This window comes from Alligator sinensis, unplaced genomic scaffold, assembly GCF_000455745.1.
Source record: "Alligator sinensis unplaced genomic scaffold, ASM45574v1 scaffold76_1, whole genome shotgun sequence".
Classification (NCBI taxonomy): Eukaryota; Metazoa; Chordata; order Crocodylia; family Alligatoridae; genus Alligator; species Alligator sinensis.
This window is the reverse complement of record NW_005841865.1, coordinates 1,304,521-1,323,166: the sequence shown is the minus strand read 5'-3', so window position 1 is coordinate 1,323,166 and position 18,646 is coordinate 1,304,521. Positions and strand designations below refer to the sequence as shown.

Below are 18,646 nucleotides of genomic sequence, written 5' to 3'. Positions count from 1 at the left end.
TTACTACCCTCCTTGTAAGAAAGTGTTTTCCTAATATCTAACCTAAACTTTTTTTGCTGCAGTTTAAGACTATTACTCCTTGTTCTGTCATCTGCCACCACTGAGAACAGTCCAGCTCAATCCCCTTTGGCACCCCCCTTCAGGTAGTTGAAGGCTGCTATTAAATCCCCTCTTAGTCTAAATAAGCCCAATTCCCTCAGCCTCTCCTCAGAAGTCATGTGCCCCAGACCTCTAACCATTTTTGTTGTCTGCTGTTGGACTCTTTCCAGCTTGAACACATCCTTTCTGTAGTGGGGTCCCAAAACTGGACACAGTACGCCCGATGTGGCCTCACCGTGCTGAATAGGAGGGGAATAATCATTTCCCTCAACTGCTGGCAATGCTACTAATGCAACCCAGTACACTGTTAACTTTCGCAACAAGGCACAACCCCTTGCATCGTACCCCCTTGCATTGGGAGCTTTCCTTGTCCTCCAACAAAGGGTTGAAGTGTTGGATTCCTATAAGAGCATTTGTTACAACCTATTTAAAAACCGTTAGGGGAGAAAAACAAAACTTCAAGCAGTCCATAAAAATCAATTCTCTCACATAATTGTGCCTCTGGAGGTGCACTTCCTTGGTACTAAGGCTGTCATAATCCAATTAGTTCTATAGTCACTCTAGTATAACTGAAAAACAAAATGAAGAACTAAACTGTCCAAGGGATAGGACCTACCATTAGCCCTTTATTTATAGATTAAAGGGCCAAAACTGGTGTAAACCCATTCTAGGTCCCCCCTCCCATGAGACCCCTTCACCGGTGACCAGGGAAGGAATACAGCTATTTAGCAAACTTTATACAGTTTCACTCTAGAAGGACAATGTCTCCAGGCACTTTACAAGAACCATATGAAGTAATTGATTCTGCCTTGGAATGATTCATTTGCTTGTCTGAATAATAAATTACTGGGGGATCTTATAAATTACTCTGTAGACAAAAGGTAAGCTGCACATCTCCTCCACCAAAGTTTAATACCTATAACTGATGTAAGATTCTTCCTGCCCTATGGAGAAAGAAGAGGAGAAACAGGCTTTAGGTACGTGCAGAAGCCAACAAAGGAAGAACATGCTGAGCATGCTCCAGTGGTGCTGCTTGGCAGGGGTCTTTACCACAAATGGGAAAGTGCAGAGCTCCTGTTAAAGAAGAGAGGCTCCTTACCTGCAACTGGAGTTCTTCAGCCTGCACCACTGGCAAACCTCAAGCATGGGAACATGCTGCCACACCAGGACATGGGCGACCAGTCTGGGGCCACACAGGGATCAAGGTACCAAACAGGGGCAGGACGGGCAAACAGAGTCTGAGGACAAACCAGGTCAGGAAGCCAAGAGATAAAACCAGGAACAGGATCTAGAAGCCAGCCAGGCCAAGAAGCTAGGAGATTAAGCAGAGTGAATAAGAAAGAGCAACAAAGCACTCTTTAATCAAAGTGAGCTCTACTACTCCTAAACGCTTCCTGTTCCTGTGCAGGGGTTTACATGGCAGTAGAGGGTCAGCTGACCCTTGCTGGCCACTATGGTAACAGGGACTGGGTGCAGGGTTAGGCCCTACTGGAGACTTCACACTGGCTTTGACCAGCTGGGGTGGCTTGTCACAAGGTGGCAGGCCAAGGTGAGCTGCTGTGCTATCATGTCAAAGCTCCAGATTTGAGGCTGTGGTCTGACATGTGCAGAGGTAATCTCAGGCTGAGTCACTTTTGCATGTGGGGTAAAGAATGGGATGGAAAAATAAGATACTATTAGGCTGTGTTGTGTGTGTGTGTGTGTGTGTGTGTCTAAAATACAGGGCATTTTACTCTATTTTACAATATTTTATTTTATATTAGCCGTTGAAGAGCTTCCTGCAACTTCATAGACTTAATGCGTGGATAAATCTATCTGGGATTTGCATAATTTTATGGTATTTTGTACATTAGTTTTAGAAACATACAGAAAAAGGCCTGAAGCTAGATTCTATGAGCCGTGACAGTAATTGGGTAATAATTGCATAAAGAAGATGATTTTCTTTTTCTTTTTCTTAAATTCAGTTTTGCCAGGTCACGGTAAGATTTGACTTAGAGCTTTGAATACTTGTCCCCATTGGCAGGGGAGAGGGAAATGTAATATTAATTCTGTCTGGCTCCTCACAGAAAGAAAAAAGTCCAGGAATATAGCTAAATTGAGTAATGGGGTGGTGTTCAGATTTTAATTCTTCCAAATTGCACACTTAAGTCCCCTGTAATGGTGTCTGAAAAGCATAAAAATAATAAATTCTATTGTACAGAGCTTTGAATATAAAGAGGAGGCTTTATAGTTGTGACAATTCATAGGGATATACACATACTAATAAATGATTAGGAAGCAATTCTGCCAGCAAGCCTGAATTCTCCCTAGTAAAGCATTGTGATCCACAAGTAAATTAGTACATGGGTAGTTGACAACAAGGTTTCTGGGAAACCAGTCCAAAACCCAAAATCCTTTAAATGGACCATCACAGTTTTTTAAAATCTCTCGTTTGCCCCATATATATGGAAAAAAGCTGCTTCCAGCCAACAGCTGTTCAGTGGCATATATGAAATGGCTTGGCGAGCTCATATTCCTTGGAGTAAGAAGAGGCACTAGCTGAGTTTCCAGAGAAAGCTCAAATGCTTACCTGGCCACAGAAACTGGTGTATCCTCCCAGCCCAGGACAGATGACAGATCATCTAGTTCACTCTGGGCCCAGTCTGGTTTCTTTTACTTGGTTGGTGGTTCTCATAACAGGTCAGGGCCTGCTCTGAGCTCCATGCGAAAGATGGTACATAGATGCCAAATGCGTCCTTGGCTGAGCATTACCAATATTTTGGAAATTTACATGATGCTGGCCAAGTGCTTGATTTATGAGCACTGTGAAGGCAGGCCAGAAACATTCACTTTCTGGTTCAATCAGCCAAAAGAGTTGGGCAACAGAATACTGGCAGACATTTAAAAACAGAAATCTAGCTCTCCTTGGTTTTCAGAATATGACTAAATTGTTCTGCTTCAGTTTCGTGCTAAGGCATTTTTAAATGAGGTGAAGATAGGCCTGGGAAAGATCTGTTGGAGCCCCTAGGAAGGATTTAAAATGTGATTTGTTTTGTCCCCTTCCCACACTAATTGTAATTTTAAATGTCTGTGTGCTGATAGTACAGAAAGTGCCTTTAGCTTTGGCAGTAAATAACTAGGGACTGCCTGTACCTCACTGCTGACCCCTAAAAAGAACGAGTTTTCAATTAAAAAAATAATTGACTCTCCTGTGTAAGGATAATTGATTCCAAGTGTCATTCTGAATTGTCAGAGAAAGTGGGAAGCTGTGCCAGGCAAGGTTCACATTATGAATAACGCTAAACTCCGTTCTCCACTGCGACTCATCCAAATTACAGTGGATGGACAATTATTTCAAATGCAAATAGTTTTCAAAACACAAACAAAGCTGAAATGAAGTACTCTTTGGTTCCCATGGTGCTGGATTCTAGTTCGAAGGTTTTGCCCATTGAAGTCTGAAATGAAAACCCATCTGTCTCTTCTTGTTAATCATAAGAGAAATATAGGCTCTTTGAAAGAGGGAGAAATCATTAGCAGGCCAGTTTCTCTTGAATGCTGCCCTCACTAAAAAATCTGTTATCAGCTGCTTTGGGTTTAGAGTCAGAGGTTACGGCTACACTGCATTTAGGAAGCCTAATTGCAACATATGCAGATGTACCTAAGCTAGCATTAATCTAACTAGACTGGGTAACAATAGCAGTGATGCCATTTCAGCCAGGGCTACCCAATCCCACCTGAGACCCTGGGGGTTGGCATTGTTGTGTTGCTGTCTACTGCTACTGGCACTCAAGCTAGCTCAGTTAAAGCCTGCTTGAGTTAATCTACTTGATTTTGCATTTGCACTTCTGATTTTGCAGTGTAGACCTAGTTGGAGGAATTCACCGTTGGGCTTCACCTTGTGATTGCATCTGAGAAGCAATGGAAGATAGGGTCTGATCCAAGTTCTTTCCTTGACTGAGCAACATGAAAGACATGCACACGTGTTGCTGGACATGGTGTGGATGATTCAGGAGCAGGCTGTCTTCTGGGAGTCAGTGATGAACCAGTGCACCAGGCAGCGGTGTACACTGTGAGTGGGATTTTCAGAAACCTCAGCACTTGTGATGGGGACTAGATTTTCCAACAATCTCCACTTCCACTTGGGCACCTGAGCAAGGGGCCAGATTTTCAAAGCTGCTTGGTCTTTTGGGTACTGTGCCCTTTCGGTATCTGTCCTTGCATGCCATAGTGAGAACTGCTGGATGCTGAGCACTGTGGGATGTCCCTTATGCAGAAGCTAACAGGAGAGCTAACAGGACAGCTGAGTTCTTCAGAAAATTTGCTCCTTAGCTTGCAGTGACCCTAAAGCACTCGCGTTCTTGTTGCCTGAGTCTCAAGAGCAGGATCTTGATCATTTAAGGCAATGAAAAACCTCCTGCTGAGGTTTTTGACAAGCAGGCTCATTAAATTATTCTAAATCCCTGTTCTAGAATTACACTGGTGTCCCTATTTTCCCTTTTCAATTTAATTGGATGCAGTAGGCTTTGCTTCTGTCAGCTGTTTTGTAACGTGAGGGCACACCATTAAACCTCCATCCCTTTCAGCGGAGGTGTACCGATACATTGGTCCAATATCAGATCGGCACTGATATAAAGAAGATTGACTATATTGTTCTGAAGTGGCCAATAGTTTGGCCAATAAATGTTTGTGTGTGCATGCAGACGCAGCGCAGCACATAGGCAGTGAGGAGCACAGCCTGGCAGCGTGGAGAGCTGCGTGCAGCTCGTAAGTCTGTTGTGGTGGAAGGGGAGGGGGGTAGGTAAGGGGCATGGGGGACAGATCAATGCCCCCCATGGTGAGGGAGGGAGTGGGACTGGGTCTGGGGTAGGCGCTGCCCACTTGGGGTGGAGCGGGTGCAGGACAGAGATGCGGCTCGTCTGAGGGACAACTCCCACTTCTGTGCGCTGCCAATCTGGTCGCTCGTCCGGTGGCTCCCACCCCTGCTAACACAGCTCATCTGGGAGGGCATGGCAAGGCATGTGCCCCCGGATCTGTATGGGATGGGCTAGGCAGGCTGCAGCTGGGGGTGGGGGAAGTGCTGCGCTGCACTTGGGGCAGGTGGCGGCACTGGGAAGGAGGCTACGGGGGTGGGGCTGTAGCAAACTTTGGGGTGGCTGTAGCTCCCCCAGTAACCCTCCTCCCCGTAGAGATCCGGGGGCACACCCCCCAACCCCCTGTGCCTTCCCAGATGAGCAGTGGGAGCAGCAGCGGGAGCACCCCGCCCCCACACACACACACACGCTGCCCCTGGACAAGCCGCGGCTCCATCCTGTACTCACCCACCCCAGCTGGGCAGTGCTTGCCCCTGCCCCAGCCCCATTCCTCCCTTACCGTGGGGGGCGTTGATCTGCTCCCCCACACCCCTTCCCTCCCCCCTCTCCTTTCACCACAACAGACTTACCAGCTCCATGCAGCTGTATCAGAAATCGGATTGGTATCGGCTGATATGCCTCCTTAAAAATCTGCTATCGGTATCAGCCCCCAAAATCTCTATCGGTGCACCCCTACCTTTCAGTCATCAAAGTGGGTGCATGTCATTGGCTGAGGATTTCTCTCTCTTCCTTACTCTTCAGAGATGCTGTGAGTACTGTAAAAACTTTAAACATTATGTGCTGGCAGAGGAATTGGAAGTCTAGGGGCAGTTGTCCTCTTCTGGGTCCTTAAGATACCTAGCACAGTGAGGTCAGGTTTATGACTGGGATCCAAGGCAATTCCAATAATAATCCTGAACACTGAGATTGATGACCATAGAAGAAAACTGAACCCAGTTGGCTTGACACATTTGAGCAGTGATGTAATCTGTGATACTAGTTGTGTAGGAGCCCAGTGGAAGAGAGGGCAATTCAGTTTCCAGCATCCCTTATTCATGGTTGAAGAGAATATAAACCAGATGTTTGAGTTTTAGGCCTGAGAGCTTTATGATTATTAAAGCAGATAGAAATTTGGTTTTGCCCATCTCTTCCTTTGTCACATACAATGTTACTTTTTCACTTCTTGGCTATTCATAATTTACTGTTAAAAAGGATGCACGTATGAAATATATCCATGCAGCCCAGGAGAGGCTCCAAGCACAGTGCATTTGTCCTGTCTGGAGAGGAGGATTGGCTGGGTAGAACAGCCCTGCTGGTGAACCTGCACACCTGGAAGGAAGGTCTGCATCTACAGGAACCTCCCTATGAGTTGTGGAGGGTGAGGGAGACACTAGTACCCACAACTACACCAAAGCTTCCCATGATGAAAGCCATTTTCCTCAGGCTTGTGCCAGCATTTGGTTTTTACTGAAGGCAAACTGTTGGCCTTGTGAATAGTCATTTTGCTGACTAGGAGAAATAAGGGCAGCAGGCCTTTAAAATAGCTTGGGGGGGGGGGACCCAAGAGCACTGCTTTTCTTATTACCATGACTGCTTAAATGGCTGTCATTCACGCACTCGGATGGATGACCATGGAGATTAATCTACCTCAACCTGTCCTACCAAGCCCAGTCTTCTAGAACAGAAATTGTGGGCTTTCAGGCTCACAGATGTATATATATCTGTTTCCCCATTGATAAGCCTGTTTCCCCATTGATATCTATGTAGACATTATTTCGAATCAAAATTTCATACATTTTGTCCCCACCCATTTCCTATACTATCTGTGACATACAGGAACTACACCCATTGCCTGACTAGCCTCTGCTGACCTTTTGTAACTTGGCTACAAGCTGATTTTGAGTCTTTTGCAAAACACTGTCAGAAGGGGAAAAAATCCTTTGTTAAAACACAGCCAACTTCTGCCTCAACATGGAACAGTTTGTTCTACTGAAAGAATGAGCCAGTTCAGTGAGCAGAAAAACATTGCCATAAACTATCGTATTCAAAAAGCTGCAAAACAGATCATCCATATTGAAATATGGGAGAGTAATCTTAAACCAAGCCTGGAGGATTGGGGGTTGGGAGAGGGGGCAGAATCCATATTATTCTGAACTGCCAATCCTGTTTTGTGACCTGAAGCTTAGGTCTGCAGCCCCTGTGTCACCTACAGTAACAGTAAATTAGTTAGGAAATGATAGTTGACATTAAGCCAGAATGTAACGTCATCTTTTAAACTAACAAATTGCAGAAGGGCGTCGTGAATTAAATAATCCAGAAGCACTGTGCTGGCAAGGAGATATTGTGCTGTTTTGGGGCACAATATGCATTGCAAAGAGTGAACTCATCTCAGTTCCACTATAGGGTACTTGAATAACAACCTGGCATTTCTCCCTTTTAAAAATCTGGACCTTAGAAATCTTTGTTCCGCACAATGACTTTCTTGGAAATGCCTCTCCTCCATCCTGCCTGTGGCCACTTGGCAGCTTGTGATCAGCATATGTCTGTAGCAAGCTCTTGTTCCGCAGGCAGAACTAGAGACTTGGTGATAAGGTTCTGCAACTCCCAGCATGGTTTAATTAGTGCGAAGCTAGTATGCCACCTTTCCACTGGGGATGTAAGAGTTTTCCCCGGTATTATTTAAGACTAATATTAGAGGAGCACCTAGAGACTTTGACCAGGTTGAGTCCCTGTTTATACTAGGTGTTGGACGTGCCTATCATGAAATCAATGCCCTATTTTTATGCTTCTGATATTCAGCTGGCAGTGAGCACTTATGTGTGTGAATGCTTAACCAGCTCCACACAGTGCTTGCTGCCTGTTAAAAGATCCAAGCCCTACTGTCAGACTCTGAAAATGGCCAGTATTAATCTGGACCTGGAAGATTAATTGCACCCCTTTGGAAGCTGGAAAACTTCTACTTTCTGAGCCATCCAATAGGAAATGAGTGACTGAGATGGCCCTGTTCTTGGTTTGGAGAAAGGTGGTGCTAGGGTGGTGACTTTTGTGCAGCATGCATGTGGTAGAAATGGGGACTGTTGGGTTTAGTATGCATTGTTTTATCTACAAGGCTGGACAGCAGTAAGCTGCCATTGTATTAGGGTGAGCTGATTGTGCAGAAGCTGGAATTGTGCTGCTTACCAAATTATTTGTGAGCCATTAAGCTCTAATATCAAATTCTAATCTCTAAGTAACCTGGGCTAGGAACTGTCATTTGTAGTGCAGGCTGCACATGCAGTACTGTAGAGTATCACTTTAGACTGAAAAAATGTAACCATGTGCTACAAAAGATAAGTCAGCAGCACACAGTAAATTGAAGAGACCGTAAGCAGTCTCTGTGAATTTATAAACATTAGCTTATTTCAGTATTCAAAAATTACCTTGTATAAGCAGTGAGCCATTTAGTGCTATGGCTGTGGATGTCCTTCAGCTGCTGAAGATCTGGGATTGGGTGGACTAATGGATTTTTGCACCTGTAGTGGAAACACAACTGCTAGCAGTAGTTCTTTGCTGGTCCTTAGGTGGCCAGTTGTCTCTAGGCCTTGTCTTTCTTCAGAATGCCAGGAATGTTTGCTAGTGTTAAGAGCATGTGGGAGATTGAAGTTGACGATGGAGATGAGTCCTGGGATAGTATTTCTCTTTTGAAGTGGCTTTATAAAACAGAAAGGATGGTGAATCCATAGAATTACGACTCAGTTTTCTTTCCTTTACCATCTGGGATTGGTTCAAAGAAGGCTACACAAAACCTGCTGAGTTCTGACCATCTGATTTCTAATATGGGGTTTATCAAAAACAAATCTTTATTTCCATCATGTTAGGAGTTGATCTTTTAACTCTGTTGTTCACAAACTTTAGAGATACTGATGTATGAGCCCAGAATCATTGCTGGAGTGTACATACTACTCTGTGGATGGGTCTTCATGTGCTATTAGCACGCAGCAGTAAACTCGGGGGCACATCATGCCAGAGTTTATTGCTCTGGGCACACCGTTTAAATGTGTATGTGGGACTGCAGCATGTTGAGCTATGTCGAACCAGTCCCGGCTGGCAGGTGGCCTGGTGGGGGGGGTCAGCCTGCTAGCCTGGGGCTGCTCTGACCCACTTCTCTAAACATCTCACGTAGATGTGCCTTGTTAATAGGTTATCTTGTTGGACTTCCATCTGCTTTTAAAGAGGAGTTTAGCATTTAGCTTATATTGTACATAGTTGAACAAATGTGGAGGAAGGACAGGATTCATGTCCATACAGAAGTGCGCACAGGATGCTTTTTTTTTTTAGTTTTGACATGCTATTGAAATACAGCATACAGGGTTGCCCAGGCAGAGCTGTGTTGCCAGAAGTCTAAAGGTTATATTATCCTGGTGACCTATTTTTATACGCTAATCGGACTCTGTTACAGCCATATTGCCTTAACTCTTAATCTGTCCCTGTTGTATGCTCATATGAAAAGGCAGATGATGATTACCACCTCATTGTTAATACAGAGCATAAGTTACTGCTGAGTAATGAAGATCCTGGTAAGCTGTTGACTTCTTGGAGGTATTTGATCAGTCCCAAGCTGCTATTCATAAAGTGATGATGGTTTAATAATAGCAACTTGAAATAAGTGAACACAAATTATTGCAAGGGAATAGAAAGGTCTTCTCTTAACCACATTCTTTTAAATGACCAAATACAGCTGCACTTGGGACAAAATATAAATGACTAATTCTGTTAAACTAGTCCATGTGGAAATGGGCCTTTTCTACTTTGGTGTACCAGCTAATAGCAAATGAATACAATTATTCAATCAACCAGTTTCCATTGCCTGTAAACTATGCATGCGCATGCATTTTCAATGCCAGGATTGATGTATAAAACACTGTGGACATTGGACATATAGGTACATTGTTTGTATCGTTCTCAATACAAATATTGACTATGTGATGCTGTTTAAAGCTTGAAGCTGCTGAGATGCATGTGTCCAGTCATACATGTGTAATGCAAGATAATGAAATACACATTATTGCTCTGATGGTTGTCTTGGACTACTGCGTTTTGTTTTGAGATTTCTTTTGTGGGGGGAGGGACATCTTTTATTGAGCATCTTGATTTTAAGTGGATGAGACATTAGCACAATCGGGGAGGCATGGTTTATCAGAGCAAATATAAGCAGATACTCATATCATTTGCTGTCCCTCAGCAGGTTAAATTGATCTCAAATGAAATGTTTGCTGACCTATGTTACGGGATGTTATGCTCAAGGGCAGTGTCTCTGGATTACAGTGTGTTGTCAGTCTGACCTAGTCTCCCCAGCCCCTACTTTTTCTTTCATGTTGTAAAGACTGCTAAATACAGGCTGTAGCCAGAGCAGCTTTGGGCTACACTAAGTTAGAAATATAGTCCTGTGAGCGGGGTCTTGCCCATATTGTTTCTGCAGAATGTTTAGTTCCATTTCAAGTAGCAGGGTCTAGGGAGATAATCTTCCCTGTGTGACCTGAGCTAGTGAGATCTTCCTTTAGCAGCAGAGAGCAGGGACCATGGTCAAGGGCCTGGATTTTTGCTCAGTCTAACATGACACAGTCCTGGGGTTGGGGTGGGGGAAATGTCTGTGATCTCTCTTCTAGGCCAAACAATCACATTGGGTTGGCTAAAAGAAAGTCCCCACTCATGGCCACAGACAGGAGGTTGGGATTCGTGCTCAGAGCTGTGAAAGGCCTCTACTTGCCTCACTGAGAGGTTAACCCTGACATCGCTATGTATCTAGGTTAGTCTATGCAGCTTAATAACTATTTGGGTTAAATCAGTGCAGCTTCCTGTGTATAGAGCAAGCCTTAGTTTTATCCCTTGGTACTCCTGCCCTTCCCCCTCCTCTTCACTAAATTGGTGCATGCACTGGCAGCAAGCAGGATAATTAATCTGACTGATGACCTCCTTGCGGGATTTGTCATGAGCTGGTTCTGCATGCAGGGAAATGTTAATGACTAACTGCGGAGAACAGGCCCTGAAACATCCCTGGCTGGTAGATGGAGCAGAGACTACAGAGAGATGGCACATGCATGCTTTTCCTCCTCACTTGCGCTCACAAGAATGTATTGTTTTCCCCCGTGTTGGGGGCCAGTCTAAATGCGATGGACTGAAACAGTTCTCTTTACCTACAGCAAGTAGTTCATGCCAGGTGAGCCATGCCCTTCTTGAGCCTGTTAGGAGGTAAAGTGTTTGTAACTGTTAGAGAGATACTTTGTAAAGTAGGGAATTTTCTATGAAATGTTTCATTTTGGCACCTTAAAGGTTCCACATGCCTAGGAGGGTTGAAATGTGTTGGCTCTTCAAAGTTATCTTTCATTCAGGCCAGTTTATATCACTAATTATTGACAGACATCTAGGATTATACTTGGGTGAGTCCTCTGGGGATCATCCCTAAGTGAAATGAAGCTCTTGGGATTAAAAAAAACCTGAAGCTTGTTGTAGTAAAACCACAGTTAAAAACTTCTCAAATGTTAACTTTCCTCCTCTTAAAAATAACCATAATACTGCTCAAGCCTGGGCCTGCATTTTCAGTATAAAAACAAACCACTGGTATTTAAGTGCCAATATTGTGTTTGGCTTTGTACAAGACAGAAATATCAATTTTTTCTGACTTGAGGGGTGTTTTCTTAGCAGGAACATGAAGCATTAGCAAAAGAGCAGATTTTTTTTTTTAATTGAACATTTTCTGGGCAAAGCCATGTCAAATACCAAAGTGAATTTGGGTCTAAAATTACAGTGCTGCAAAAAGGGGTTCCTATATCCCTGAAATCTTTGCCGGCAAGTTTAAAAGTTGTCACGGCCATAATGCTTTTGGCACAGGTAGCATAGTTTTCTTACCATCCCCTGAACTGTAGTGGCAGGACAGTAGCTACCCTGTATGATCCATGTGGTTCTGGTGCCTGTTAGGTTCTTTTTTTTTGCTTTGTTTTCTGGTCTCTGGGCAAGGTTTGCACAAGGTCTCAAATTAATCTTCTAATTGGGGAGCTTGGCATTGGTTGGAATGAATGTTTTGCATTAACAACACAACTCATTAATTCACTGAAACATTTTAAAACCAAACCAGTTAAATCCAGCTGAGTTTGGGGTGGGGGGGGGAGGGAGGGAAGCTGAAAGTTCATGTTTGACAGTGCATACTTTTTCTTAATCCATATAAAATACATTCTCTGAAATGGTAACGCTCAGTTTGTTTGGTCTCTAGACGCTGCTGAATCTCCCTGCAAAGAACAATAGAGGGGGTTGTTGGTGAAAGGCAGTGGCAGAAAGGGGAGCTAAGCTTGTTGTTTAGGAACAAACTTCTAAACCAGTGTAAATATTTAGAGAAGTTCAGTAGTTTTAATTCCCGGGTTAAACAGGCTTAATGTGCATTCCACCTACCCCAACACCTTGCTGAACCTAAGGGTAATATGAGTTAATTTAAACCACAGTCACAAACTATTAAGTATCTTATTTTTGATCCTGCTTCTCAGCAAATGGTGAACTGCTAGTCTGTCCCACTGTCAGGAGACACAGAGATTTGTAGGATCGTGGAATTTTCTTTTTACTAGAAAGGATTGTGGAAGCAGTGTAGCTAGCAAAAGAGTGGCTCACTCAGTAAACTTCACCTGTTTAGTGGGTAGAGCTGTGCTCCTTATTAAGTAGGTATAAATTAAATGGAAATTGTCAGCTTTTAGGAAAGCGGTCATTGTCTTGTTATCTTCATAACTGGGGGGTTTATATTTCCTTCCGCTGATGTTTCACTTTCCATCAAAGGGTCCATTTGGTGGGATATAAAGCTCCCATTTGAATGCATGACTTAAGTGCAAAACATTAAGGGCACATCCCCACGAGTGCAAATGTGCAGTTTGTGATGTTGCAAACCACACGCACCACACGTGCATGTTTGCTAATTTGCAGCATGGCAGGTTTTTTTGACACTGAAAGCTGCTGCTGTAACCCCCCCCCCCCCCAAAACAAAACAAAACAAAACAAAAAACAAAAAACGCAGGCAGAGGCGACGCTCTGGCTGCCAGCCAGGAACTGCGGCTGCTGGGCTGGCCCCAGCCTTCCCTACCCCACCCAGGGCAATTTGCCACACACCAGAGCACATGTGTGGGGCATGCCATCGGACAAATAACAATGGCACAAAAATGTGCCACTGCTCTTTGTCCCATAGGGAATGCACATCCCAGCACGTGCACGCTCATGGGGATGCACCCTAAGAATCATGGTACAGTTCTATTTTTTGTGCCAGTTTTTAATTTAAGAATGGTTTATTCACTACATTATTAATGAACACTTTCTTTAAAAAAATGTTGCTTGCTACGAGGATAGTTAAAAGGGATATAATATAGATTCAATTACATTTTAAATTGCAAATGTGCAGGAGTGTTAGCAGATGCTGTAGGATGGACAGCGCTGAGAACATGCTACTAATGTTTTGATTTAGTCAATATACATGTTGCTGTTGCAGCTGAGAATCTATGTTAGGTTTTGCTATGTGGTTGTGTAACTTTTCCCTGGAAAAGGAATGGACAAACAGTGCACTTGATTAAATTTGCTACTGAGTTACCACCAGGACAAGATAAATTTGCAATCTTCACTCTTGGGTAAATTTAATATTTTGTATCTGAGCCAATGTATGAATGCTCTGACATCTCAAACCTACTTATCTCTCCAGTTGGGACTTCAGCAGAATTTGCTTGTGTAAACATTAAACTTTGGTAAATGAAGTAACTATAGGTGGCAATGCCTTTTAGTTTCTTCATAGGTGGGTAAAGCATCTCAAGTATACTAAGCTCGAGGAGTACTGATTAAATACTCTGAAGAGTGACTGTAAAAATGGCAAAACCGGGGTCTTTGTCTTTGTTTCTTTGTATCAAGTTTATTCAGCTGAGAATTAAAAAGATGATTTTTATCTATCTGCCAACTTACAAACACAGCGTGGGATGTGTCTGGCTCTTGCATCATCTCCGGTAATAGAGATTCTGTAACTGGAACTCTGTTAATAACAATTCTGTTGAAAACACAAATTTGCAAAAAATACAGCTAACTCTCACCCAGCTAAGTTACCCATCTAGGGTCAATAAGAGTAAGTAGTAGTGAGGACTTCAGATGGTCACGTGAGGAGACCTGATACAGAGCAGATCCATGCAGTGAGACTGTTCATTTTTACTCTTGCTTTCATTACTCCCAATGATCCTTAAGACCTTTAAAGCTATCTGTATAGTCTTTTGGCTGTTCCTATTGTCATTCCTCGTTGACCTGACTTGGAAAGGTCAACCCCATTAGGAGTTATCCAAGTGTTCGTCTTGTTAGTGCTAAGGGAAAGCAGTCTCTGCAAGTTGGGATAGAAATACCACAAAACTGGGTATCAGGAGCATGAAATTAATATGTGCCAATTCAGGATCACAGCGTTATACATTTCTGATTTATAGCTTTTTATGCAGCTTGAGCATTGCAAACAGCCTTTGCTAGTGCCAACTTCGCTGATGACTAATACTATTTACAGGACTGTTTTGTAATCTCAGATCAGCCCACATTAACTGGAAGTTACGGTTTCCCATCAGCGTTTTAAATTTGTGTGTGGCTGGTGTTCATATTAAACACCCAGACTCGGGTTCTTCAGAGTTCATTTATTTAAAAAAAAATGCTTTTGTTAATTTATTTTTTTGTTTTGTTTTTTTGGAGACCAGCTTACAGAGGTCAAATTCCACTTCCTGAGATATACTTTCAGCTAGAACCATTTGTCCTCCATGTCTTACTTAATTCACTTGAAAATAATTAAAAAGGAGGTATTGCATGAGCAGCCAACAAATACTTGTGATCTGCATGTCTCTGTGCATGAAATCAGTCCCCAGGATCTGATCTAAGCAGGCTTAGTCTGTCAGTGCATAGTGCTTTTAATGCCACCCCGGAAAGGTTTGTAGTTTAGTTGTGATTTTTTTTTTTCTGTTTAGTTGTAATTAGTGTTTTCATGAAGCTCTATCTATTCCCCTGCAAATCTTGTTAGTTTGGCACAGAATCTTTGGCCAGCCTTACTCATGCTGAACTTCCAAGTGACCTTGCAATCTGGAAATTGCTATTCTTATTCTTGTGCAAATGCACTGTAATAACAGATGGAAGAGGGGTTCAGGGAGAAAATTTCTTCAGATCTCCTGTTTTCTTTGTCATCTGGATAAATTTTAGCAAGTAGATGCCAGCTACAACAAACCATTTTACTGCCCTCGGGGTTGTGATCTCAGGCATGGAGCATCTGCTGTGCATATTGTGAACTCCACCAGGCAGGAGATGAAATTGTGCCTGAAGAAATGTCCAGTCCCAGTTTCTGGCAGAGCACTTGATGGATTTAAAATTATTGTGACCTGTGAACAAGATGTGTTAATTTTTTTTTTCAGTGCTAGAGCTGAATATCTTTCCTCTTGCTTGTGCCTAGGAACCAAGAGTTGTCACAGATGCATTGCACTTCCTCAAGGAGTGTCTCCACTGTATAGATTGGATTGGTCTGAACATTTAAAGCTATTGCCATGCCGCTTTCCTGGGTACAGCGGGACAGACGGAGGGGGGATCCGAGGGGTGGTGTGTGCATGTATTTTACTCCACTTGATCTCTGTAGCCTGCCCTCCTTTGTCACTTTTGTAGAATTGATAGATTCTGTTGAAATCAAAAAGCCAAAGCAGTCATGGGAGAAAGTGACCCACATGACATCTAATCAGTGATGTGTAGTTTTCCTGAGCTCCTCCAAGGATGATCAAAGTGTGATATCCCAACCGTGACACTACAGCCCTTATTGGCACCATGTCCACAGTTTCCATGTGCAAGGTTTGGTGCTTGAGCTGGTCTGAAAATTTCCAACACTGCTTTTCTGCTATCCAACACCAATGTGAAGCAATGCCTAGATCCTGTGAGAATGGGTTTTTGATTCTTGTCAAAACTGACAGAAACTAGGCAGGTTTTCTAGGGAAACCTGCTTGTGATGGTGCCAGCTTGCCTCTATGGCAGCCTGCCTGGCAAACAGCTTCATAGCTGAGAGCCTGGAGGCCCCAGCTCTCAAGGAGCCCAGGTTTCCCTGCTCTGTGGCAAAAATTTCAAGGACTGTTCCTAATTGGAAACTTTTTTTGAATATCAGAATTTTACAGTGACCAGGACTTCAGGATTCTGGCCAGTCCTACTTTGTCAGTTTTTATGGACTTCTGTTGTTGGAAGAATCGAGAGGATAGAGGCAGGAGAAGACCCTTTATCAAGGGGAAATAGTGAAGGTATTAGGCCCACAAAGGAAGATGCCTTTTGATTCATACTAGGCGGGTAGAAAAAGTGTCACCAGCCTGATACAACAATGTTATAGGCAGGTATGGCCTTTCTATCTGAAACTTTTCTCCAGTTCTACAAAATCATCCAAGTGAGCATTTAGAAGACTGTCAGATTAATTCCAGCTTCAACATCTCTCCCATTTAGCAGATGAGAATAATTATCTTTTTAAACAATAAAAACAGGAGGATTGTTGCAGTTGTAATGGGTGCGTGCTATGCCAAATATTAGGTGTAGTAACTTTTTTTCCTATTTTTTCCCTCAGGTTCAAGAGCATGTGTAATATCCTTCAAAGACTTGACAAGAGTCTGTCTTCAGACATCATGAATTTGCTGGAATCGAGACCTCAGAATGCCTGCAAATGTTGCTTTTTTTAAAAAAAGCATTAATCATCTGGCTTGGTGGCAGAGATGGCTAGTAAAAGGAAATCCACAACTCCCTGCATGATACCAGTAAAAAAGCTGGTGCTGCAGGAAACTGAATCAGATGTCGTGGAAGATGATCGTGGAGGAATACAACAGGACACGCGTCCTGAAGCCCCGGCTGCTAGTGACACTGTTGTTAACCACAACAATAATGGAACATTGTCTAACGGGCATCGAAGTCTTGCAGAGGGCGATACTTATGTGTGTAAGTATTGTGAATTTGGCTCTCAAGATGTTAATCATTTCTTTGGGCACATGGATTCTGAGCACTTAGACTTCAGCAAAGACCCCTTGTTGGTGTGCACAGAGTGCAGTTTTCTGGCAAAAAGCCATGAAAGGCTCTTGCAACACAATGCAGAGTGCCATGCTGGAGAAACTGGCTTTGTCTGGAATGTGGTTAAGCAGGACAATCGTACTACTGTGGAGCAAAGCATCTGTGATGCCACCAGCAACCAAGACCTTCCAGGGGAAATCCCTGGGGAAGGGGTGGATAGTCAAGCTGAAATCATCATTACCAAAACACCCATTATGAAGATAATGAAAGGTAAGGCTGAAGCCAAAAAGATTCACACGCTGAAGGAGAACATAACCAATCAGTCTGCCAATGAACCGGAGATGAAAAATGGTGACCATCTGTTCACAAATGGGTCTGTGCCGGTTAGCCAGTCAGTTCCAAGCTCTGCAAAACCATCTCCCATAGTCAATGGCTCCATAATAGGGAGTGTGCCTGTCTTGCAGACAGGTGTTGCACATCTTGTACCATTGCAACAGCAGCCACTATTACACCAACAGCTACCCACGTCCAAATCCCTTCCGAAGGTAATGATTCCTCTGAGCAGCATTCCAACATACAACGCTGCCATGGACTCCAACAGCTTCCTGAAAAACTCTTTCCATAAGTTCCCATATCCCACAAAGGCTGAGCTTTGCTACTTGACTGTCGTGACAAAGTATCCAGAAGAACAGCTTAAGATCTGGTTTACTGCCCAGAGGCTGAAACAAGGCATCAGCTGGTCACCGGAGGAGATAGAAGATGCACGGAAAAAAATGTTCAACACGGTTATCCAGTCTGTACCGCAGCCTACCATTACAGTTTTAAATACGCCCCTAGTTGCAAACACCAGCAGCGTCCCACATCTTATTCAGGCAACTTTGCCTGGACATGTGGTTGGACAACCAGAAGGAACAGGAGGGCTGCTTGTTACGCAGCCAATAATGACAAATGAGTTAAAAGGCACCAATTCCTCTCTCACTTTAACAGTGACTTCTATTCCCAAGCTCCAGCCTGTGACACAGCACAACACAGTGTGTTCAAATACCGCATCTACTGTGAAAGTGGTCAACACTGCTCAGTCTCTGCTAACTGCATGTCCTACCATATCCTCACAGGCTTTCTTGGATCCCAACGTCTACAAAAATAAGAAGTCCCATGAACAGCTATCTGCACTGAAGGGCAGTTTTGGTCGCAATCCGTTCCCAGGCCATGCTGAAGTTGAGCGGTTGACAAAAATTACAGGCCTCTCCACAAGGGAAGTTCGAAAATGGTTTAGTGATAGGAGATACCATAACAGGAACGTGAAAGGTGGTAGAGGCATGTTTGTGGGAGATAACACAATAGACTCTCTGACTGAAATGACCTTCCCCGTATCAACAAAAGGCACGGAGTTAACCTCTATGACTGCAGCAACACCTGTGACTCATCATCACACCAGGCGGCAATCTTGGCATCAGACACCTGACTTCACCCCGACAAAATACAAAGAGAGAGCACCAGAGCAGCTCAAAGCTTTGGAAGGCAGTTTTGCACAAAATCCGTTCCCTTCAGAGGAAGAAGTGGACCGTTTGAGGAGTGAAACAAAGATGACGAGGAGGGAAATTGACAGCTGGTTCTCCGAGAGGAGAAAAAAAAAGCTGGCTGAGGAGAACAAAAAGGTGGATGAAATGGTTCAGCAAGAGGAGGAA

The 18,646-nt window shown here is 43.6% G+C and overlaps 1 protein-coding gene across 1 annotated transcript in view; it reads left to right on the top strand.

Moving 5' to 3' along the window:
• The window catches only part of ZHX3 (zinc fingers and homeoboxes 3), a 65,582-nt gene that overhangs the window by 42,410 nt on the left and 4,526 nt on the right, over positions 1 to 18,646 (top strand). The window contains 1 exon segment of the mRNA XM_025191240.1: positions 16,525 to 18,646. This exon segment is cut by the window's right edge and continues 32 nt beyond it. Coding sequence (XP_025047025.1) covers positions 16,670 to 18,646 — 1,977 coding nt within the window. The 5' untranslated portion in view covers positions 16,525 to 16,669.